The sequence below is a fragment of the Pelobates fuscus genome, chromosome 3, assembly GCF_036172605.1.
Source record: "Pelobates fuscus isolate aPelFus1 chromosome 3, aPelFus1.pri, whole genome shotgun sequence".
In the NCBI taxonomy this organism is placed as follows: Eukaryota; Metazoa; Chordata; class Amphibia; order Anura; family Pelobatidae; genus Pelobates; species Pelobates fuscus.
Genome location: NC_086319.1, coordinates 402,395,216 through 402,420,334, shown reverse-complemented (window position 1 = coordinate 402,420,334; position 25,119 = coordinate 402,395,216). Strand labels below are relative to the sequence as shown.

The following is a 25,119-nucleotide window of genomic DNA, read 5'->3' as shown; positions in this document are numbered from 1 at the left end:
AAGTATTATTGATATTATTAGCACCGCATGAAAACACTTGTGCGATAATAAATAAATATATTGATTATTTCATTTGAATCCTAAACACAAGTCATCATCCAGAAGAGCTCATCTGCACCCACTGAGACTAAAGACTATTAAACAGGACAAAGAATGGGAGGACACATACCTATCTGTTAGAGGTGTGATCACAAGACGACCAGAGTTCCCTAGATACTCATAGCCATACTGGAACTGGGTGTTAGTCTGTCTAATGAGACAGTCATCGAGATCCTGAAATAGAAGTGAATGTTAGACAGGGTAACAAAATGCCCTGAGGACTTAAAAATTATGGAAGTTATTAGTAAGACAAATAATGTTAGTTAGATGGATTTCCATCCCTGCTGGATTATGGAACATGTTATGGAACATGCTGAGCACCTTAACAACTACACCAGTGACCTGTAGTAGTCATGGTGTGCAGTTTGCCACTCTTGCAAGACAGACATTTGCAATAGTAAGTATAAGCTTTACCATTTCACTCATGGTATTTTATTACAGAAGACTAAGCAAATCATAGCTACAGGGAGTGCAGAATTATTAGGCAAGTTGTATTTTTGAGGATTCATTTTATTATTGAACAACAACCATGTTCTCAATGAACCCAAAAAACTCATTAATATCAAAGCTGAATATTTTTGGAAGTAGTTTTTAGTTTGTTTTTAGTTATAGCTATTTTAGGGGGATATCTGTGTGTGCAGGTGACTATCACTGTGCATAATTATTAGGCAACTTAACAAAAAACAAATATATACCAATTTCAATTATTTATTTTTACCAGTGAAACCAATATAACATCTCAACATTCACAAATATACATTTCTGACATTCAAAAACATAACAAAAACAAATCAGTGACCAATATAGCCACCTTTCTTTGCAAGGACACTCAAAAGCCTGCCATCCATGGATTCTGTCAGTGTTTTGATCTGTTCACCATCAACATTGCGTGCAGCAGCAACCACAGCCTCCCAGACACTGTTCAGAGAGGTGTACTGTTTTCCCTCCTTGTAAATCTCACATTTGATGATGGACAACAGGTTCTCAATGGGGTTCAGATCAGGTGAACAAGGAGGCCATGTCATTAGATTTTCTTCTTTTATACCCTTTCTTGCCAGCCACGCTGTGGAGTACTTGGACGCGTGTGATGGAGCATTGTCCTGCATGAAAATCATGTTTTTTTTTAAAGGATGCAGACTTCTTCCTGTACCACTGCTTGAAGAAGGTGTCTTCCAGAACTGGGAATTGAGCTTGACTCCATCCTCAACCCGAAAAGGCCCCACAAGCTCATCTTTGATGATACCAGCCCAAACCAGTACTCCACCTCCACCTTGCTGGCGTCTGAGTCGGACTGGAGCTCTCTGCCCTTTACCAATCCATCCATCTGGCCCATCAAGACTCACTCTCATTTCATCAGTCCATAAAACCTTAGAAAAATCAGTCTTGAGATATTTCTTGGCCCAGTCTTGACGTTTCAGCTTGTGTGTCTTGTTCAGTGGTGGTCGTCTTTCAGCCTTTCTTACCTTGGCCATGTCTCTGAGTATTGCACACCTTGTGCTTTCGGGCACTCCAGTGATGTTGCAGCTCTGAAATATGGCCAAACTGGTGGCAAGTGGCATCTTGGCAGCTGCACGCTTGACTTTTCTCAGTTTATGGGCAGTTATTTTGCGCCTTGGTTTCTCCACACGCTTCTTGCGACCCTGTTGACTATTTTGAATGAAACGCTTGATTGTTTGATGATCACGCTTCAGAAGCTTTGCAATTTTAAGAGTGCTGCATCCCTCTGCAAGATATCTCACTATTTTTGACTTTTCTGAGCCTGTCAAGTCTTTCTTTTGACCCATTTTGCCAAAGGAAAGGAAGTTGCCTAATAATTATGCACACCTGATATAGGGTGTTGATGTCATTAGACCACACCCCTTCTCATTACAGAGATGCACATCACCTAATATGCTTAATTGGTAGTAGGCTTTCAAACCTATACAGCTTGGAGTAAGACAACATGCATAAAGAGGATGATGTGGTCAAAATACTCATTTGCCTAATAATTCTGCACACAGTGTATACCAAATATTTGTCTATTTTTATTTCATACATTTTTCAATATAAAAAGCATGTTCCCCTAAAATACCTTAATATGAGATTCAGTATTTAAAATAAGATATCATGCAGAGCAAAATTTCTGTTTATCACTGGGATTTAGTAGAGGGGGATGCTTTTTTTTTTTCTACATTTTTAAAAATAAACCTACGTTTCTATGATAATGTAAGGTTTTGGGTTTTTTTGCGGCCCACATAAACTTAAAACTTGTTTATGTGGCTCGTGCTAGACTTTGAGTTTGACATGCTTGATACCCATTTCCCCCCCAGTAACTGGTCGACACACAGTCCTGGAGGTACAACACTGACAATCCTTTATTGGTACACACTGCTTTTATGCACAGACCTCAGCAGGAGGTCTCCACTCTTTCAGTACACTTTCTTTTGTCCTAGGCAGGAGCGGGGATGGGTTACAGAAAACCATCTCCCACTCTGGGAGATACCAACAGGACACAGTTACATACATTAAAACATTTTACTCACTTGGGGGTGGGGTGGTCACTCATGTAAAAGATATATCACTGGATAGCCCCGGGTTCCAACTAGGATCCCTGCAAATAGCGGGGCTATCGGATGTAAAGAAACCATCGTACAAAGCCTGGGCCCGAGGCTCTGTACATCCCCGAAATTAGTTCCACAGCTTTGCTTAGTTTAGTCCAGTGAATTCAAACTTCACGACTAAACCAAGCAAAGGCCAATCCAGAAAAAGGGCACGAACCAAATCGCGCCAATCAGCACTCAGGGAGGAGAGGGGTTTCACCCGCCAATCAGGAGAAAGGGCGCGAAACCCCGCTTGAATGGGCGCCTCTTCTCCGATTGGATCTCCATCAGGAAAATGGTGCAAACCCAGTTTGAATGGGAGCTCCTTTTCCGATTGGTTGGCACGGGCTTCCAGGCAGCCAGCGGGACTCTGCGGCTGTAAAGCCGCCTCACAGCTACATGGTTTCCGCTGGGGCTAGCGCCTCTCTCCGGTGGCTACCTCCACTTAGGTAGCCCCGGGGAGAGCCCTCTCCTGGCAGCTACAAGCCTGGCCTTGCAGCTTCTGGGAGGTGGTGGGGGACATAGCGGCATTAGCTCAATTAGGAGCAGGTAGAGCGATCCGAACCGCCAGTAACCCAACACCCCAACACTGACCCCCCACCAACCTCAGGGACCTGTTCATGGAGTCCCGGTGCGAAAACCCCGCAAGGGAAGCATCTCCTTTCGGGATACGAATGCTCCCCCTGGGTGATGTTTGCCTATACGATATGGCGGCCAACCAGGGGAGCACTCATTAATTACTTCCCTTGCGGTTTCACACTTTAGATGAAGGTGCGAACGTTCTGATGGATTGGTGTAAACATTCTAATGGGGTACCAGGGTGGTCTGTGTTCGGGAGACGAACAGGTTCTGTTCGCATGAGCACTACCGAAAGGTCAACAGGGCATATTACATGAAATACATAGAAATACACGGGAAACGTACAATACACAGGGGAAAACACCCGAACAAGCATGGGCATGGTACTCAGTGACAGCAGTCCGCCACAGGTTAGTTACAGCCTCTGGTACATACATATGATAAAGCCTTTCTGGGACAAGGTACAATTGCAGGGAGAGGGTCTTTGTTTAATGACCACCCACATGAAGAAAATGTTTCTGTCCAGTAACCATCCTCCAAGATTTTCCCAACAATAACAACTTTAATTTATGATATATCACAACATAATAACACAATTTAAATCTACAATATGTAATTCAGTGATATGAGATACGTTTTCTTATCATTTCCAGTTTTCTTTTTCAAAGGTAGTATGTGTTGAAAGCATGAAACTATAAAAATATTAATACTGCCACCCTTCAGTGGGAGGGACAGACTCATAGCTCATAGCTCCTTCTGTCTTTTTCAAACATTTGACTCACCTTGTCCCAGTACAGACGCAGTTGACTCAGCCATTCAAAGGAAGCCACATCCATGCAACCACTTTTCAGCATCTTGTCAATTACATCCCTGGCATGAACCTCCACTGTCACAAGAGCCACAAGTTTCAGACGCAGATTCTTGGTCAGGTTTCCACGGATGGCTTCAGAGTACTTGTTGAGCATGGATATCTGAAAATATTAAAGTATTTGATAAGCCTATTGCGCGTGTTGGAGTCTTACAATCCAAATGTTATAGCTGTGTCCTATTGCACAACGATTGCTTTCTATGTGAACTGTTTTTGAACTATCATGCCAAGTCAACAAAAGGCTAGTTGAACAGCAAACAAAGTGGTCCAGAAACATCTGGGATGACAAGCTTAGTCACCAATAAAGTAAAGTCACTCACAAACATGATACTATTATAAAAAGGCAAATTACGATAACTTCGACAAAAGTTGTTACCAATAACCACACTGTCAGTCTCTTTGTGGGCATATTATATTCTGGATTCCCATCACTCTGTTAGATGACCCACCTGCTTCTTCTTCATGATCTTTAGGATTTTTTTGTCTGCACGCTCCTTGGCTGTCATCAGGGACCTGGTGACATCAGTAGTCCATTGGATCTGACTCGTAGTTATCAGCATCTGGTGTAGAGAAGGGACAGAATAACTGAAACAAGACTAGAGGTTCATCAGTATGCATCCTTTACACACACTACAGACAAAAATAGATCAGCAACATAAGTTATGGACCAAAGAACATGGATATGGAATGTCTGGATAAGTATAAGGGATGGAGTTTGTGTTTATTTGGGTTCAGGTAGCGAAGATGGTCCTGTATGAAGATAAGAAGTCTGCTCACCTGTCCAGCCCACTCTTTCACCCACTTGTCTCTCTTACTAGTCATCTTCTTGAGGGCCAGTCTACAATTTCTTAAGAGATCCTTTAAGGTAAACCGCATGGTCCGTTCAATATCACACAGCCAGGCCTACAAGTCAGAGAAAACAAACACAAATAAAGAATGAACAGCAGCCATCTATACACCTATGCAGAGTGCAAATGACCCATCCAGTTCAACCAAAGCCAGAAATAGCCCAACAAATCTAATGACAAGTGACCAGCATCATAAAAATATGTTTCTTTATTGCGCCACAGCACCCAGCACAAAACCTCCTTTTGTTTAGATTGTTATATGATTGGCATAAACCTAAGCACATTAATCTTGATTTACCTCCACTGGACCCTCCAACAGCACTGGATGTGTAAAATCAACATACTCGCCCTCTGCTGAGAACATCCCTGCAGCTTCAGACTTGATAGTTATACCAGCCTGCAATGTGATAGATAAGGGGAGGGTAAACAACAGGTCACAGAATACCGGGAGCATCAGAATTCTGATAATTGATTCAGCTAAAACATTAAAAGAGTGTAAATCCATCAATATATATCTGGAATATTGGGATATAAACCTTAATGGTTTCATTTTCTATATTCTAGTTATATTCTACATAAAAGAAGGGTACCTTCTGAATCTTGAGTGACTTAATGTTGTCAAAGCACTTCTTGAGATGTGGTTGGATGGCCTCAGGGTTACGTGACTGACCCAGGATCTCTAACAGGTCGTCGTTGGATATGAAATAGAACCGGGGGAAGATGTGGCGTTTGGTCTCTAAATACATATCTAGAGACTTTTGTATTCCTTCCAGGACCCTGTTCATATTTCCCAACGTCTCCAGAAGGCCTACGAAAGACAGAGAAAAACAATCAACTGATCTCTGCATTACTGCTCACAGGGTTCCTCAAGTCTGAGTCCATGTTTTAAAAATAAGAACACTAGAATACCGGGGTGATGAGTCCCACGCAGAGCGTTTTTGTCTTTGTTCAATCTGTTCATGATGGCTTTCCAGCTGATATTTATCTGATCAAACTCTGCCGACTCCTGGGGCAACTGCTTCCTGATGTCCTCCCCCAGGAAGATGTTCTGTTTAGATGATGGAGCAGATTAATAAGTTATTGATCACCGCTACATCCATATTTACTAAACTGCATAGGGTGCAGGATGATTTGTAGCAGCTTGGTAGAACAACTTGTATTTTTAGCTGTATTATATAGTTACATATTTTATGAACTAACCTCGAGGTACAGCCACTGCCTCTGTACTGTGAGAATCATCTCTATGACCTCCAGGATGTGTGACAAGCAGCGTTCCCATCTGTCTACATCGTGTTCAAAAGCTTTCACAAAGGGAGATGCCTTCATGGTAGAAATACGGACTTGGTTGTCTTCTAAAGCCTGGAAGACCTCATCTGTGCCTCTGTTGGGAGAAGTGTGAGGAAAGTCACTGGTTAGCAGACATGTGCAAAAATACAAAAACATGCCTTTTAATCAACTCCCAAGTGAATGAAGCAATCCTACATGGATTGCTTCATTCAGTGCAGATTAAATTTGTTTATGGACAAAAAACACATTTTGCACTTTTCTACAGGTCGGAATATGAGAATGATGATAAAATATCCCAGCCACTAGCTTCGCCCTTCGTACAACACAACCATTCAATATCTGAGAAAGAAAAAGAACTTTGATTTCTTTTTTTTTTTCATTTTACAGTGAGGACAGTAAATATTTGCAATACATGGTTACATATTTACTTTGAATGTCTATGAAAGCAGATACGTTTCTTTGGATATTTGAAATTGAATGGAATAGGGTGATGCTGAAATCCATGCAGTTTAATTTTGTGTCAGTAATTTGATATTCAATGCAGCATTATCTTGTTTGCTCTTGGTAATAAAAGTTCAAATATCAACCATGGATCCTTAAAGCAACAAAAGTACAAAAATGTAGGAAAGCAAATGCTAAGCCCCATCAGTGTCACGTAACAAACATTGCTCTCAAATTATCTCACCGGAGTCGGTGGTGGCCTTTCTCTTTGTAAGGCACGATGTCCAGGAGAGTCGCCTCCCATGTTTTCGAGATCAGTTCCAGGCCCTGTGCGAGTAGGAATTATGAGAGCGATCAATGATAAAAAAATAATGATAACTTCAACCGTTATACAAGTCAAGTTACTCATTACAACCAATATGGACCGAAATAAATTGTTATTGTCTGACGGTGTCCACACATAATACATCAAATGTTTTAATCATTGTGGCGAAAGTAACCTCGCCACTGGTTCTTGGAGGGGCCTGCTTGCCAGCCTCTTGCCTCAGGACTATGGCCCTTGTGTTAAACTTTGGTGCAGGACTATGAAAAGGTTTTGTTCGTGCCTTTTTCCCTCTATGGTTCGGTATATAGGCCTTACTGAACAGATTAGACTAATGCTGTTCGTATACCGAATGAACTGTCGAACGGACCGACCACCCAGAACCGTTGTGTGCTGCTTATTGCCCTTAATGACCTCACTTAATGCAACGTTCTAAGTGGTTCGCTGGGTGGCCATCGTTCATATGTGCAAACACATGGTGGCGGCGGCCATAATTAGCCGCAAACACATACAGCGGTGTTTGGTCGTTGAGTGCATGGAACTTTAATCGGACACTCGACAGCACGAACACCGCTGGGACTTCCATCTCTTCGTTAGTTCTACAGGATTCACATGAGAATAGCGACGTTCGTTGGAAACATACTCCCGAACAAGAGACACAGACTAAGTATACATACAAACTGGTTGCATTTGTATTTTTGGTATATTGTGAACTACCTAACTAGACCGACTGCAAGCCCTTATTCCCTGGAACTGTTTTGCGCATGGGACCATGAGTGCGGTCGGTCAAACTGGGACTTCCATGGAAATCCTGAACTCCTGAACCGATCCGGATGATTTTTAGATATGTTGGTCCCCCAGATTGGGTTTCGATGTGTTTGGGGGGTATTTTTAACATGTTATAAAAATGTGTGTTTTTGTGTCTGGAGATAATTGAGTTAATACATTGCTTGACTCAATTATCTCTCAGGTACAGAGGAGGGATTAACCTATTATGTATGGAAGTGTCCTTGATCTGAGAGACAATGTGATTGTGTATTTGTTTCTACTTTGGTTTACTCTCTGGTCCGGCGGGAAGTGCCCCTTGCATGGGGACGTGCATATAAGGTCAGTTGTGGCTACCATTAAACAGTTCCTCTTCACCCTCAACATAGAGGCTCGTCGCATGTGTGGAGGGGACAGCTATATTCACTCTGGGGATTGCTATATCACTATACTCTCCTGGGATTATAATCACTTGCTCTTTTAAGAGCATATTGCTACACTCTCTTGGAGGAGAGGTGTACCCACTGGAAGCTGGATCCTGGTCTTGGGTCCAGGGTGGGTGAAGAACAGCGAGACCCGAGACAAGCTGCGGCGGCTAAGGGGCTACAGTGCTTATGGTGTCCGGTGCAGTGCCTATAGTACTCCAGGCTACTAGGAAGCAGCGACTGGCGGAGGCAACCAGTCGGGGTGCCAGGCGGTCTGTCACAATCATCTCGATCCCTGATGGCTAACAAATAGGTCATTTGTCCCTCCCTTTCAAAACTCTGACATCTTACTATGCAGATGGAAAGCGGGTCCAACAGCAGGCAATTCTAGATGTAAAGAACCATTGCCGCACTGGTACAGAGGACAGAACTTTAACATCAGGCAGGAAAAATGACATTATCTGTAAAATACTGCCAGTTATCGATTAGCTTCCTTACGGCTCCTCCAATTAATAAAGACAGACAGTCCTCCATGGCAGCTGCCTCCACCATGACAGACAGACAGATCGATCCAGTGACTCTGTAAATAGCAGTCCCACACTGGCAGACATTTAATATGATAGGACTATGAGAACAGCTCTTCACTCCATGGACTCCCAGCAATGTTCCGTTAACACAAGACCTCAATCCATGTATAGCGAAGCAGCAATGGTTTATAAGTGTAGCCAGTATTGTGGCTGTGAATGAGTCCTGGTCAAGCCTAAAGTCATTCAGGCTGAATAAATCATGTATGACTTTAGTTATGTTCTGTTTCCCTGTTTCTCAATATATCCTGCCGATCCATCTCAATTTATGTTATATCTGTTTGTCTGTTCCTCATTCTTTATGTTCTCCTGCCTACCTGTCTCTCTTTATTTCCCGCCTGTCTCTTTCTATGTCCCGTTTGTCTGTGTCTCTTTATTACCGTCTGTGTCTCTTTATTACTGTCTGTGTCTCTTTATGTCCTTTCTGTCTGTGTCTCTTTATGTCCTGCCTGTCTCTCTCTCTTTATGTTTTTCCTGTCTCTCTCTTTATGTTCTGCAAGTCTGTCTCTCTTTATGTTCTGCCTGTCTGTCTCTCTTTATGTTTTTCCTGTCTCTCTCTTTATGTCCTGCCTGTCTGTCTGTCTCTTTTTGTCTTTATTCCTACTAATATTAAAATTCCATATTAAAATGGACGAGTCACTGCAAAATAACGACAACTTCAAACATTGTATAAATCTATCAGTAAAGACTACATTATGGGATAGGAAAGACGTGTTCAGATTCATATTGAATTTCATTAAAAATAAGATTCCAAATAAATTTCAAGATTCCAAATAAATAAAAACAGTATGATAAGAGATGATTAATGAGACGGGGGAAGCCTGTATGACATCAGATAACGGGTAGTGCCGGGAATCACCTTCTGGTGGGTATCATAGAGGTTAATGCAGTATGGAAACATGCATGGGAACGGCAAAGAGATGACCTGGACAAGATGCAGGGTGAAGGGTCAATTCAGATTTAGTGATATGAGAGATATGGGCTAAGCATCCCTTATCTGCAGCAATCTTCTTTTTCTATGGATTCTGTGGATGAAGCCCAATATAGTATTGTATCTGAGATTCCTCCGTTTACAAACGCCCGGTGTTGAGGTGTTCAGTCAGATGAGGCTGACAGACTATGTTTAAAGGCCCATTCTACCTGTTCGATGAACAGCTCCTTTGTGGCGGCCATCGATATCTCTCTGATCTTGTCCACGTGCTGATCTAACCCAAGCTCCACGATCTTCTCTAATGTAAAGTCATCAGCTGTCTGGTCAAATGTCCCACTTGTCTCCTTCTTCACTTGGTTCCAGTGCCTGTATTTAGAGGAAAATTAAACTATGTTCATAAAAAAATAATTTACTATGGCAAGAATTACCTTATGTTTTAACTGCCGAACGGAGACCGACCGCAGGGCCACAACACATGGAACCTTTCCCGGATACCACCTCGTTTGCGGTCGGTCAAACTTCACCCTCAACCTAACTCCCGAACCCCTGGTCCGATCTGGGTGAATTTTGGATATATTAGTCACCCAGATCAGGGTTACCTGGCGGTACCCTGAGTATTAAGCTATCTGCTTGTTTTAGGGTACATCCAGGTTTTGGGGAAAAGTGCAGTACGACTAATGGGATTATGAGTCATACTGAGGAGAGGAGAGGTGTGGGAGTTAACTGTCACTGTATTGGTTGATGTCCTAATGTTTGCAAATCCCTCCCTTGCATGGGAGAAACCCTTAAAAGGAGGCTGTGGGAAGAAACGTCAGTTCTGCTCCTGATGCTGTGTGTCGTCCAGTCATTGGGATTGATGTTGGGATATTGTTGGATTATTTTGCCTGCTGGAATTACTACTTTATGGATTTATAATACTTGTTCCTGAGCCTTACTGGGATCTTAAGTGGAGAATACCTGTTACACTGAGGAAATCTTCAAGGAGTTCAAGTGCCTGTGAAGTGCCTGACACTATTTACGATCTAGTGAGTGCAATCATTAATTACCTCCTCTACTGAACATTTAAACTGTGCTACTCTGTGTATGGTTTCTTTCCTACACTTGTAGATATTTTGTCTATTTATGAAGGTATCCAACAAGACTTATTTTTATTTATTCTGTATGTGGAATGCCAGAAACGGATTTGACTTGTATAACCATAGGCCATTTCCAGCTCTCCATACTACCTCTCCCGCAGCGCTGGGTTCCTCAGATCCGTTATAAGGGGCATGGTTCTCTTAAAGAGATCAATGCGGGTCCTGCTTGTCTCTAGCACGTCCCATTTTTTATCCTGTGGGAAAGAAGAAAGGCAGCAAAACATAATTTCCAGGATAACAGATCATGTGAAAACACTGTTTATACAGCACAACATCCCCAGTTTGAACACACGTGTCAGAATCACAAAACACAGATGTGGGCTTTCATATAAACACAGAGGAGATCATGCTGCTTGCCGTAGGATATCCTGACTGTTCTATGAACTGTGACAGTCGCATTAATTGCTATTCTAACATGGAAAGAAAGTGTTAAAAGACGTTCTAGGATCATGTTACCTAACATTATTAGAAAGCATTATTTAGATTACACACGGCTTTCTCCAGGCTAGGAAATAGCTAGCCCCTGTCAGTAAATCTTAGCCTTCCCATTGTTTTTAATGGGAGTAGTGATTGTGTCCCATAACAGGGATTGATACTCGGTAGTAGTTATTCATCAGGTAATGTCAATGAAAGTGCTATCCAAGCTAATATTACTAACAGCATTGCTGCTGCCAGCTTACTACTGATAGCTCCATTCATGGAACCACAGCTCTACTCCATCACAGTAAGATCAGGAGGAACCTGTCAAAAGAGGTGGAAACCATTCACATGCAAAACTGTTAAAGGAACACTATAGTCACCTGCCTAATGAGGTTGTTCAGGTGAGAACTATAGCTCCCTGCAGCCTTTCTCATGTAAAGAAAATGGGTAGAGGATCAGCGCTGAGTGATCTAAAGGGAAAGGAACAAATGTTCCTTTCCCTTTATTTTGTTCCTTTCTCATGTAAACACTGTATTTTCTGAGAAAATGTTTACATTGAAAGCTAGGAACACCTCCAGTTGAAGTCACTCAGAGTGAACCAGAGGGACTTCGGAGTTGATGTAGGCATAATATGCCTCCATCCACTCAGATCTGCTGTCAGCAGAGCACAGGGCAGCACTGTGTACAGCATCCTGTGATTCAGTATCTCCTCCCTCTGCATGCAGACACTGAACATTCCTCATAGAGATTAATTGATTCAATTCATCTCTATGGGGAGATGCTGATTAGCCAGGGCTGTGTTTGAATCATGCTGGCTCTGCCCCTGATCTGCCTCTTTGTCAGTCTCATGAAATCCTATGGGGAAGCACTGTGATTGGATCAGGCTACCACATGTCAACAGACTGCTTGTTTTTCTGAGTCTAACAGCGTGCAGAGTTACAGCTACAGGCTTGAATACAGTAAGACTTTTACTATATTTATGGAGGCATGAGGGGCCAAGGGGGCTAGATGGTGGTGTTAACACTATAGGGTCAGGAATACATGTTTGTGTTCCTGACCCTATAGTGATCCTTTAAGATTTAGTCCAACTTTGTCTTACACAATGTTTCCTTCACAGAGAGTAACTTACCTTCAGCTCACGACTCAGTTTGGTCAGCCTCCTGTACAGACCCTGCGCGGTGTTCTCCATCACCTCGGTTTCCAGAGTCAGGAAACGACCAGATTTCCACTTCTCCCAATGCTGGTTCCATTCCTGAGTAGCCTCCCATACCAGCTGGATGGAGTCCAGATCCTGTAGAAAAGAAGAAGAGGAGGGTTAACGGAACAAATGAGATTGGAAGATGGCACGCAGACAGAAAGATAAAGAAATTAAGGTTAGGTAGAGATGGGAAAATGGGATAATGATGTAACAGAAAAGAAGCTGAGAAGCAGATATTGAAGCTTGAGAAACAATTAATAATGACACGCTTTTTCTCCAGTTGTGTCTTCCAGATCCCCCTGTGTCACAGTTGGGTACCGACAGACTAACCTTCTCCAGAGCTTGTATTTCTTTGGAAAATGGATGCTCGATCTTGAACATGCTGAGACCTGAGCGGAGACTTTTCTCCTCTTCCTTCAGCGTGTTCATCATTTGACGTGTCAGATTAATCTGTTCCAAGGCTGGGTCACAGGCCACCGAGCTGGAGAATGGACCTGAAACCACAGTGGGCTATAAAAGAATGCTGCACATGGTAGCTCTCTGAACAACACTTCAAACAATGGACTTCCCTGGGAAGAGAACAAACTAGATAGACATTGCATCCTCAAAAATTTGATAATCTAGTGAACATACAGTACTTTAGGTTTACACCATTATATTTACAGCTGAGAAAGAACAAATGTTTTCTTGCCATTAAAGCACTAAAAATACCAAAAGATATGTGAGTAAAGGTTACATTTTCAGAATTGTATAACCCCTTAAGGACACATGACGGAAATATTCCGTTATAATTCCATGTTATTCCAGAAGTTGTGTCCTTAAGGGGTTAATTCTGCTGGAACCAGTGCAGTTAAACATAAACTCACCACTGGTGGTAAATTCATCCAGTAGAGAGCGAGATTTCTTCTTGAACTCCTCGGCTGCGTGGATCAAGCTATTCTTGAACTTCTCTTTGTGTTTCTTAAGCATTGCATCACTGTCTATCAGGCTCTGCTGGAAGGACAGCCAAGCCCCATTTAGGGAACTCAACATCTGAAGGATCTGAAGGGACAAGCATTAATTTTAACATTTCATGGATTAAAGGGTCAGTCCAGTGTGTCTGGTAGGAAAAAGTGAATGTATACAAATAAGGAGGCCACACAATTAAAGCAGACACATTTGTTTAACTTTTAATCGGCCTGGCCTTCATTTAAAGCTGAAGTGACATGCAACCACTAACATATTCAATAACCATAATAACATAGTTTACATTTTATTGTTAAAGCCGCACTGTCACCATCTGAGGACTTTGCGGAATTTGCAAGGACCCCCGATGGTCACATTACCGCTGGACACTGGGGAGGTAATGGTGAGTTTTACTTACCTGTACCTGTCCCTCGTAGGTGTTGCATCTTCCTCCAAGTGAGGCCCTCTTCAGCTCCTGGCTGATGAGAGAGTACAGCATAGAAGCCTATGGCTGGGGCTAGTTATATTCTGTTCATTTGAATTGGACCATGAAAGCTATGTTTGTGAAACGAGATCACTTACAGTCTCATCCACTTGGACTTCATACTTCTGAAGAATGGCAAATTGATCATGAATGGGCAAGATCTGGCTCTGAGTCTTAGACAGGTCACTTTGGAGCATATTTTGAAGCTCAATACTCTGAGCCAGCTCCTCCAGTGTTTGGGGAGGCTGTAGCACCCTGAAATGAGAGTGAATGAATGGAAATCTGGGTAAACACAACACAAAAGAAACATAGGAAATAACAGAAAAAGAAGACAGTAATCAGGACTCCCTTCATGGTGTTTCTGAATCAAACATTCTGCCATCTTTATTATTCATCCCGTGTGTGTATTATTGTTAATGTCAATACAAGCAGATTCTATCGCTATATCGAGCAAAGAGTTTGTCTAACTCACATGAACAGCCAATTGTTCTTCTTTATTTTAAATACAGTCCAATGGCTTTTGTGTATGTGTCGACCTGTTATCCGGTGTGTATAAGACTACGCACCATTCTACTCTGTTCCTGACACAAGGTGTGAACACATACTGCTGAGATAGTGAGTGAATGATTTGTAATCTACCAAACTCTCTGCAGGATGACTCTTAACAGTCTCGTGCCCTGATGGCTAATCTCAGTACTCTACATGTATGTGAGGTTTATTTCCCATGATGCACAGTGAGTCTTAAAGGAAACCAGAAATATGTGTTGGCCATCACTGGTCTCGACCATTTGTTCGGTTTCCTGCCAGTGAGGCACATTTTATGTTCTTCTTTAAAGTGTGTGTTTAATTATGATATAGCATGTAAACTAAGAATTGTCTCACCTCTCAGCATTGTCTTTCAGATAGGATTGTAGCTCAGTGAGTTTGTCGGTGGCCATTTGTTTCAGAAGGCCAGTTAACTTGTTCTGCCACTCGTGGCAGTGCTGGACTAGAGCATACTTCAGGTGACTGCAGTCTAACAACACAAACTGGATGTTGTGCACGGTCTCTTGCTTCTGAACATTGTTGGCAAGCTCAGTGTACCTGCAAAAAAACAGCTCGTTAGAAGAAGGGAAGATGATTTAATATGGATTGGGGATATTCCAGCATTGAATACAGTATTAGCCAGGCTAAGGATCAGGACCGTAGCAAGTTATTCTAGCATTGAATACAGTATCAGCCAGTGTATGGATCAGGACCGTCCCAAGTTATTCCAGCACTGAATACAGTATCAGCCAGAGTAAGGATCAGGACCATACCAATTTATTCCAGCGCTGAATACAGTATTACCCAGAGTAAGGATCAGGACCGTAGCAAGTTATTCCAGCACTGAATACAGTATTAGCCAGAGTAAGGATCAGGACCCTCCCAAGTTATTCCAGCACTGAATACAGTATTAGCCAGAGTAAGGATCAGGACCATACCAAGTTATTCCAGCGTTGAATACAGTATTAGCCAGAGTAAGGATCAGGACCATACCAAGTTATTCCAGCGTTGAATACAATATTAGCCAGAGTAAGGGCTGTAGGACTTAGAACGTTATGCCATCACTGAATACAGTATCAGCCAGAGTAAGGATCGAGGACTCACCGAGCAATGTCAGCATCGAAGGAAGACACCATGGGGTTGAGGCGCTGGTAGCGTCGTATTACCGTATCCTTGTTTGGCTCCCAGATCATCTTGAATGAGTCCCAGTTTTTCAGATAGGCCTGCACTAGGGCAGCATTGTTAGACATCCCCACACTGATCTGAGCCTGGATCTTCTTTATCTCCTCATCGTGCTCTGTAGAGTGGAACGTGTTATCCAATTCATAATGTACCCATGTACAGTTAGAAACATGAAGTGGTGTTTACAGGTTTAGAAATGCCTGGGAACACTATGTGTTTGTATACATGTGTATCCTAAGAGAGTGTCTGCTCTGCTTACCCACAATGCTCTGTATAGGATCCCTGTGAGATTTCCTTTTGGCCAGAATGTCTGGGAGTCTTCGAAAGCTGGACAGAGTACGGAAGATTTCATTGCAGACAGTGCTCACAAGGTTAGCAAGTTGTAGGAGAGTTGGTGAGAATTCCACCTGTAGGAAGGAAGCAGAAAAAGTGATCTAACGCATCTGCAGAACATCACTAGCCAGGATGAAAGACAATCAATGAGGGTCCACCATCACCTTGCCTGATGTATATGACAAACTTTCTGAGGAAAAACCAAAGAAGCAGAATGTACCAAGAGCTAGCCTTTAATGTGTTTAACATGCTAAAATCCTTCCTTTGGGAAGCCTAGAATATACACCTCTCATCCCTTTACTAAGCTAGCCTTCCGGTACTGGGAGTAAATCCAGATTTTATTGATCCAGGTAATGACTAACCTTTGCCTGCCCAACATTTTCTATTTATCCTTTCTGTTTCTTGTTTTACCACCCACTTCTTCTTAACATTTCCTTTTTCACTGTAACCAAGAATTTGTACTCTCTTTACCCTATTAAACCCACTGTGAGAGCTTTTCTTTTTTCCAATACTTACTCTCCTAAGAAAATTGTTATTAAGTATGTTATTGCAAAGAAAATAGGTGTGTCTGAACATATATGATCTAGCGATAAATATGGAGGTGAAATGTCCCTAAAGGGGGATAGAAAATGGAAGACGCGACTCTGAACAGAAAAAGGGAAAAGATAGTACAGGAGTACAACGAGAGACAATTGGTGAAAACCAGAAGTAACTGTACAGCTCAGCCTGTCCTCGCGCACACCATGCCTTTCCTAAACTATTATACTCTTTTTCTTTTTCAGTGTTTCTTATTTACCTCTGCAGTTGATCCTGGGAAATCATTCAGCAGTATAACCATAACTCTGAACAGAGGACTTGGTGTGGTTTTGCTTTCACCATTAATGGCCTTCGAGAGCTCCTGAAGGGACCGTTTAACGTTCAACCGAAAGGCATCTTCCACTTGTCGGTCCATCTTGTCTGTGTAATTCGCCCAGTGCTGCTGGATCTGCAGAAAAAGATCACCCACTCATTTCTAGGACATATAGCAATAACACAACACATCCCGCAGGGCAAACTATAATAATGGTCTAATATTGGTCAAAGTCAGTCACCGCCAGGACACAGTATATATTATCAGTCACGTCAGGTGTGGTTAGTATATCTCACGAAACCGTTAAAGATTGTGCAGGAAAGTGAGTATAATGTGTATGCCAGGAACCTTTGCTGTGCAGTGCACAAATAGGATGTTTCCAACCTTACCTCATTTCCGTCAGCTTTAAAGACCTCATAAGTGGTCATCAGAACCTTGCAGATCTCGTCATGGAGGTTCTGTAGCCGATTCTGTGCAATACGTCGGTTTTCCTCCTGTACTTCCTGGAACTCAAGATCTCTAAAGACTTGCTTCCCATCAATTCGGAGGAGAAGTGTTTCACTAATCAGCTGGGCACACCGAGAGATGTTCACGTTGGCATTCTTGAAATTATCTACAATCTGCTGAATCTGTAGAGTGTAACAGAAGGTTAGAGTACAGAGTACGTCTGAACTATCCTCACAGTTCTTCCCAGACACGCTGATATCAGAGGAGAAGCTCTCTCCACACAGGTTAGTTTATCTGCAAAGGACAATCTATATCCAGGCAGGTCTTCTGTGGAAGAGAAGATCTTCACAACTAGGCTGATCTCTTACACAGAAAACCTTGTCCACCATTCCAGTCTTTTACTCAAGAAGAGCTCTCACACTCAGTCTGAGCTCTTCATAAAGAATAACTCCTTACCTTGCTTGCATGTAGAAGACATTCATTAATAAATGCATTGGATGCTCCCTTGGATGACCAGTGTAATTTGGTGAGACCAGGCTGGAACTTTTTATCCAAAAACCGTATTCTTTCCCTGAACAAACCACGTTCCCCGTGGGAAAGAGCTGCTATAATCCTACAGAGTGACAGAGAGATAGAAATGTCATATATTATGTCTTGTTCTCCTCTACACGACCCAATCAAAAGTGCTATCACATGGGCTAAATTAAATGTCTGGTGACTTGGTGTCTTGTATCTCCAGAGGTGGGATATCAGAGATGAAAAGTGGTAACGTGGTACTGGACCCAAAAATCAGAACTGTCCTGCCAAATCAAAGACTATTGTGAGGTGTATCCTGTGTCCCATTTAGATTGTAAGGATCACTGTATTCCATTTCGATTTTATAAGGATCGCTGTGTCCCATTTATATATAATAGGGATATCTGTGTCCCATTTCGATTTTAGAAGGATCGCTGTGTCCAATTTAGATTTTAGAAGGATCTCTGTGTCCCATTTAGATGGTAAAGGGATCACCGTGTCCCATTTTGATTTTATAGGGATCGCTGTGTCCCATTTAGATGTTATAAGGATTGCTGTGTTCCATTTAGATTGTATGAGGATCACTGTGTCCCATTTAGATTTTATAGGGATGTCTGTGTCCCATTTAGATGGTATATGGATCACTGTGTCCCATTTTGACTTTATATATTTTATTGGGATGTCTGTGTCCCATTTAGATTATATAAGGATCGCTGTGTCCCATTTAGATTATATAAGGATTGCTGTGTCCCATTTAGAGTTTATAGGGATCGCTGTGTCCCATTTAGATTATATAAGGATCGCTGTGTCCCATTTAGATGTTATAGCGATCGCTGTGTCCCATTTAGATTATATAAGGATCGCTGTGTCCCATTTAGATTATATAAGGATCACTGTGCCCCATTTAGATTATATAAGGATCGCTGTGTCCCATTTAGATTTTATAAGGATCGCTGTGTCCCATTTAGATTATATAAGGATCGCTGTGTCCCATTTAGATTATATAAGGATCGCTGTGTCCCATTTAGATTTTATAAGCATCGCTGTGTCCCATTTGCATTATATAAGGATCGCTGTGTCCCATTTAGATTATATAAGGATCGCTGTGTCCATTTGGATTATATAAGGATCACCGTGTCCCATTTAGATTATATAAGGATCGCTGTGTCCCATTTAGAGTTTATAGGGATCGCTGTGTCCCATTTAGAGTTTATAGGGATCGCTGTGTCCCATTTAGATTTTATAGGGATCGCTGTGTCCCATTTAGATTATATAAGGATCGCTGTGTCCCATTTAGATTATATAAGGATCGCTGTGTCCCATTTAGATTATATAAGGATCGCTGTGTCCCATTTAGATGGTATAGGGATCGCTATGTCCCATTTAGATTATATAAGGATCGCTGTGTCCCATTTCGATTTTAGAAGGATCGCTGTGTCCCATTTCGATTTTAGAAGGATCGCTGTGTCCCATTTCGATTTTAGAAGGATCGCTGTGTCCCATTTCGATTTTAGAAGGATCGCTGTGTCCCATTCATATTATATAATGATCGCTGTGTCCCATTTAGATTATATAAGGATCGCTGTGTCCCATTTAGATGGTATAGGGATCACTGTGTCCCATTTAGATTTTATAGGGATCGCTGTGTCCCATTTAGATTATATAAGGATCGCTGTGTCCCATTTAGATTATATAAGGATCGATGTGTTCCATTTAGATTTTATAAGGATTGCTATATTTTCATTCAGATCATAGGTCACAGTTACTGGTTGAAGCAGTAATTGTTCCCGACTTTGAAAGATATTTGAGTGAGTCTGCTTACCTGTTGTATGCCCTCACAACGAGCAACACGTTTTCTCGCAGGTTCCTGAGATCTTCCCGTCTTTGATAGATCTCAACTAAATAATGAGGAATGTCAAAAAGGAGCCTCTCCCAGAAATGGATCTCCACAAACAGCTTTAACAAGTTCCTGATGGGGAATGTATGACACACTTTAATTTGCCGATTGTGCACACACGGAGACAAATATGTACAGCACACACACAGATCAGAGACGCTAACACACACGTACTGTCAAACAGACATATTGACACTAACACAAACGTACTGTCAAATTGTCAAACACACACAGAGATGCTAACACACTCATACTGTCAAACACATACAGATGATGCAAACATATACATACTGTTAAACACACATACAGATGCTAAAACACACAAGCTGTCAAATATTTAGAAGGATGTCAACACACATACTATAAAGCACAGATTGTAAAATGGCACACAGGAAATGACAAACACATACACAAACACTAACATACTGGAACTGTCAGACACACAGACACTGCAAACATGACACACTAACAGGGACTGTCAAAAATACACAGAGACACTAACACATAATGGCTGTCAAACACACACTAGTAACTTCAAGGTAAGACCTCCCTATAGGTCCACAAAACTGAAAAAGGCACACAAGCCCACATTGTAAAAAGAAAGTGATCTGTGCAGCCATTAAGTGGCCCATCATTATTTCAAACTCCAAGAGGTCTTTGTCAAGCTGTGTTGAACACACACAAACTGCCAAACACAGTTCACAAAACACACAGACTATCGGAAATACAGTTCACAAAACACACATACATAGACTGACATAGACGGCACACTAAAACACATGGACTGTTCACAAATGCTGACAAATAAAGACACATAAAAGCAATACATTGTGACACATATATACCATACAGACATATATTAACGTAAACAATACATACTTAAACGCACATGTACACACGTTTAATATCTGCCCACGTCCACATATTAACACTTTTTAAGGATTGGCTTTATACTCTATGCATGCTAACAATATACTGTACAAATATATGGAGATACCAAACACACACACCATGCTAATGCGCACACACACTGAATACACATTTACACACATTTCATTTCTGTACAAGTATGTGATGTCACCAACATTTTAATGCCTTTATACCTATACGCAAGGGTACGTTGGCACCTTTTGCCCAGGAACAAATTAATGGGTTTTTTTCGCGCATGAAACTCACAGATCTCTGTGGATGGTCCAGCTCATGTAAAGTCTGCAATATGTACAGATCTGAAAGATGGAGGCTGTTTCCGGATGTGCCATCATATATATTCCTGACAGCTCCATCAGTATGACCAGCACAATATGAAGGAGCATTCACAGAGATCCCCATTACTAACAGTGACCACCAGCGTGTTATGTCATCTCATGTCACCCTGTGGTCACTGATAGACACCTCCATCCATATTATTTATACTTATTGTAACATGGCAGCCTGGCAAGCCTCAGATACCACAGTCCACGGCTGGGGAGCATTCAGAGCACAGGTCACAGGCTCACGCACTAACCCACAGAGGCCCCACAAGTCCTGCCTGATACATTACTCCTTCAGACATCTCAACAAATCTCTTGCTATTTTACCTTTCAGAAGAATGGTTTAATGCTGCAGCCCACATCCAACCAACAACCATGCAATTGGCCTGGGGGTAAATGCCCCTCTGCCCCCCTTACCAGCCCTCCCATGCCTATAATTAGTTCTAGTAATATGCTGCATTTAGCTAAATAGTACTGAAACAAAGGATGCTTAGTGTTTATTACACACTGCAAAGGCTGCAAACATGTGCCAGGTCTTATTTAATCAACCAGAAACCTACTGTAGCGATGGGACAACTTGAACTCCTGTGTTAGATTGGTGTTGAGCTATTTAAATAATGGCTTCATGCCTCAACTAGTTCAGACATCAACAAGAAGCCACGCAGGGCCACAGGATATAATAAATAGATTACTGCACACAGAACATTAGCGGAAACAGACAGTGATTTCAACATGAGTAAATAAACATGATCCCGGCACTCAAGGTTGATTAAGTGACAGGTTTAATGAAGGTCAAGGTATCACAACAACCTTTATAAAGCTTGAGTGGCTGGACCATCTTTGTGCATTGAGGTTTTGCCAGCCTCATGTCCGGTTTTAACATCCTGGGTCGTTATTTAAGAAGAGTGTGGTTTCTTCCTCTTTCTTTAACACAATATAATGATTTTATCTTAATGGAAATCATTTATTTGACGGAGCTCCTGTACTCAGACTGAGTACTTCTGCCGACTTGTTCTCGAGCATGTGGTGAAAACCATAAAACCATAACCAAGCATACATAGATAACTTGAAAAATAAACAACATAATACTGCATCAAATATACAATACAATCACAATGTTCCAAATTATGGAAAAACACAGATATGCAGATGCAACTGGTCAGTTTTTTTGCACTTTCCTAATTTGCATATTGTGATAATACAAATCAGTGCATTTTCCAGCTTCGCCAACAGAGGGCAATGGAGTTATCATGAGTCTAGAAAAATCCACTTTTAAAACAAGGGTCTCTCATCATGCAATATTGGTAAACCATAACCAGGGGGAAAGGAGTCCAAATGTCTCCCCAAAACAAAACCCCATTCCAAGCCAGGGTCAATAATCAGTGAGAAAGACCTGCACTCCTCTCCAAGTGCCAAGGTAATGGAGGCTTCCATTACAATTTATATAATACATCAACCACTTCACTTTAGAAAATACAACGGCAACATACTAATGGATGCTTATTGACCGGACAAAATGTTCTCAAGGGAAAAACAGTCTAGAAATATTCTGTCTGAGAAATTATATTTAAGAATATACTCAGCACTTGGAACAAGTCTGAAAACATCTAAATTATAAACAAATGGAACAAACTGAGCAAGAAACCAGGTTTTAAAACTAGTTAATCTAAATCTAAGAATAATGAGCTGTAATAGACATTAAAAGAGAAACTATACAGTATAAGTAATGGACACAAATAAATGGCAAAACATGAAAATAATTTGTGGACTTTTAGTTTGTGAGACAATCAGAAAAAGCAGCAAAGGTTAGTTTTTTTCTGGGAGGTTGGGTTCCGTTATATCTGATAGTCTCTCCAAAGCTTTCAAGGTACCCATATCCATATAAATAAATGGACCATCCACTAACAGGGAGAACAGGTACCTGTCTCCCCCTAAATCGCCATACTGATGGATTAATAAAGCAATGCCTGTACGCCTTCATCCAGTCCTCTGAAGCCTCGGGAGAAGTGGGTAGTCAATGGCTCCAAACACTGCATGAGCGTTCAGTAACGCCAAATCTTATCAAAGTAAACAAAAGAGGAGATAGGGTAGCGCCAAAACAGAATACACAAAGTATAGTTGTGTTAGGGGCAAAAAGGCCGTATATTGAGTAAGAGATAAGTATAAGAGCAGTTTAGAATACGGGAGCAAGACAGTTGTGGTGTGCCGGAACTGACAATGCGGTAGAGCCTGTAAATAAAAGAGGGCCCACCCAAGGGTAAAGGGAGGAAAAAGGAGGATATGTTGAGTAGTGGGAGTGGAGGGAGGGCCATGAAAATTGCTAGACCACGAACGTTGTGGAGTAAGGTAAGGGTTCCCTTTAAGTAGGGAAAACACATGCCCCTCCCACAATTACAGGCCAAATGGCCTTAATATTTACAAATATATAAAAAATCCAATATATAAAAACAATCCAATATAAAAATAATAATAAGAAGTCTAATAAAAGTCCCAATAAAACTTGCCAGAAGATATAGCCTCAAATATGTCCGGAATAATTCTTCTAAATCAGTGTCAGATCAGGGTATTCATCCGTATGTAAAAACAAAAAGGTAAAACTAATAGTGCTAGATATCCCAGAGATAGATAATACTAGTATAAAAATAAGTATAGTCCTACTCACATTTTAAGAGCTTATAACCAGCTCTAGTATGGATAGAGTGCAGTGTGTTGCGGTCACCGGCCCGCCGAGTCTCACTCGGCGTTCTATCATGGACTCCAAATTGTCCAGAGGTGTCTTGTCCTATCTCGTTGACAGGAAGGGTTATGGTCCCGAGGAACGTTGTTGGGTTCCTGCTGACCGGGTTCATGCGCCCTGTCTTGTCCGGTCGTTTCACAACCGCTTTCCTCTTAAGCCGGGTCCTTATCGCCCGGTGTGCGGTCTTCGGGTGGGGTGAACTGTTGCGGTCACCGGCCCGCCGAGTCTCACGGCCGTGCCCGACCGGCACGACCGCACCGACAACACGAGCTTACCTGCTCGTCGGCGAGCCGGGAACCGCTCCCCCAGGTCTTCCGGGCTTCACGCCCATATCCAAGATGGCGACGACCGCGTGGTCGCGTCTAGTGCTAGCCCCGCCCCCGGGACTTATACCAGCGTGTGCGTGACGTCACGACGTCAACGCACACGCACGTTTTGGGGGTCAGAGGTCGCCCTCTGACCAATAACAGCATAGCGAGGGGTATTTAAACCCCTAATTCACCCCAGTACTTTGCCCTGTCGTGGTTTCCGTTTCCTGGTTTCCTGAGAGTGCTATTTTCGTGTTTCTGATTTCCTGGTATCCTGATCTTGGCTTTTCCCTGGTTATTCTGATCTCTGGTTTTCCTGACTTGGCTTGTTTTATCGGTATTGAGTATTTTCTGGCTTCCTTGACCTCGGCTTTCCCTTTGACCATTCTCTGTCTCTAGCGTATTAGTCCGGCCATTCTAAGGTCCGGTTTACGCTCTATCCTGTTATTTTCCTTTCCTTATTTATGTATATGTTTACATAGTTTCTGCGTGTTGGACCACACTAGTAGCCGTGACACAGTGGTACAATCCCCACTTAGGGATTCGATGATAAAGTGTTGTTAGGTAGAGGTTTTGTCAATTTGTAGACCATAAAGTGGTATTATCTCCACCATGGATTCTTTAGGAGTAGTCCTCACTGGAACATAAAATGGATGCCAGGTAGAAAATAAAAGAACAAAAAAATAAAGCCTTGTTGGCGAAACCTTGATAAAGCTTTGTTGGTGAAACGCGTCATGGATATATTATACTGCTGTGGATATTTTATATTGTTTTAATGAAGCTATTTTGGCTACTTCAATTTGTGAGTGTCAGGATTACAGAATGATCCAGCACGTAGAATTGTATAACACAGAGGACTGATAGGTAACGTATACCGAACCTTAGAATGGCCGGACTAACGTACCAAAGAATAGTCAGGAATAGCCAAGGTCAAGGGAAACAGAAAGAGACACAACAATAAGGAAAAGCCAGGAGTCAGGGATGCCAGAAAACAGGGAAACAGTCAAAAGTCAAATAACCAGAAATACCAGAATCAATAACACGCTCTCGGACAACCACAAGGGAAACCACGACAGGGCACTGAGCAGGATGAGAACTGGGCCTAAATACCCCTCCTCTAGATCTGATGGGCTGTAACCGGCCTTTGACCCCAAAGCAGTTAC

At 42.0% G+C, this 25,119-nt stretch overlaps 1 protein-coding gene across 1 annotated transcript in view; it reads right to left on the bottom strand.

The window, feature by feature from the left end:
• Positions 1-25,119, bottom strand: part of DNAH2 (dynein axonemal heavy chain 2) — a 136,044-nt gene that overhangs the window by 81,185 nt on the left and 29,740 nt on the right. The window contains exons 13-34 of the mRNA XM_063449723.1: positions 19,587-19,733; positions 17,705-17,861; positions 17,191-17,430; positions 16,748-16,936; positions 15,878-16,025; positions 15,541-15,733; positions 14,794-14,994; positions 14,010-14,166; positions 13,349-13,523; positions 12,813-12,976; positions 12,414-12,575; positions 10,955-11,058; positions 9,938-10,094; positions 6,946-7,028; positions 6,174-6,354; positions 5,883-6,021; positions 5,564-5,781; positions 5,272-5,370; positions 4,903-5,028; positions 4,575-4,685; positions 4,040-4,228; positions 170-273 (exon numbers count right to left, since the gene is read on the bottom strand). Coding sequence (XP_063305793.1) covers positions 170-273; positions 4,040-4,228; positions 4,575-4,685; positions 4,903-5,028; positions 5,272-5,370; positions 5,564-5,781; positions 5,883-6,021; positions 6,174-6,354; positions 6,946-7,028; positions 9,938-10,094; positions 10,955-11,058; positions 12,414-12,575; positions 12,813-12,976; positions 13,349-13,523; positions 14,010-14,166; positions 14,794-14,994; positions 15,541-15,733; positions 15,878-16,025; positions 16,748-16,936; positions 17,191-17,430; positions 17,705-17,861; positions 19,587-19,733 — 3,444 coding nt within the window. The remainder of the gene's footprint in view (positions 1-169; positions 274-4,039; positions 4,229-4,574; positions 4,686-4,902; positions 5,029-5,271; positions 5,371-5,563; positions 5,782-5,882; positions 6,022-6,173; positions 6,355-6,945; positions 7,029-9,937; positions 10,095-10,954; positions 11,059-12,413; positions 12,576-12,812; positions 12,977-13,348; positions 13,524-14,009; positions 14,167-14,793; positions 14,995-15,540; positions 15,734-15,877; positions 16,026-16,747; positions 16,937-17,190; positions 17,431-17,704; positions 17,862-19,586; positions 19,734-25,119) is intronic.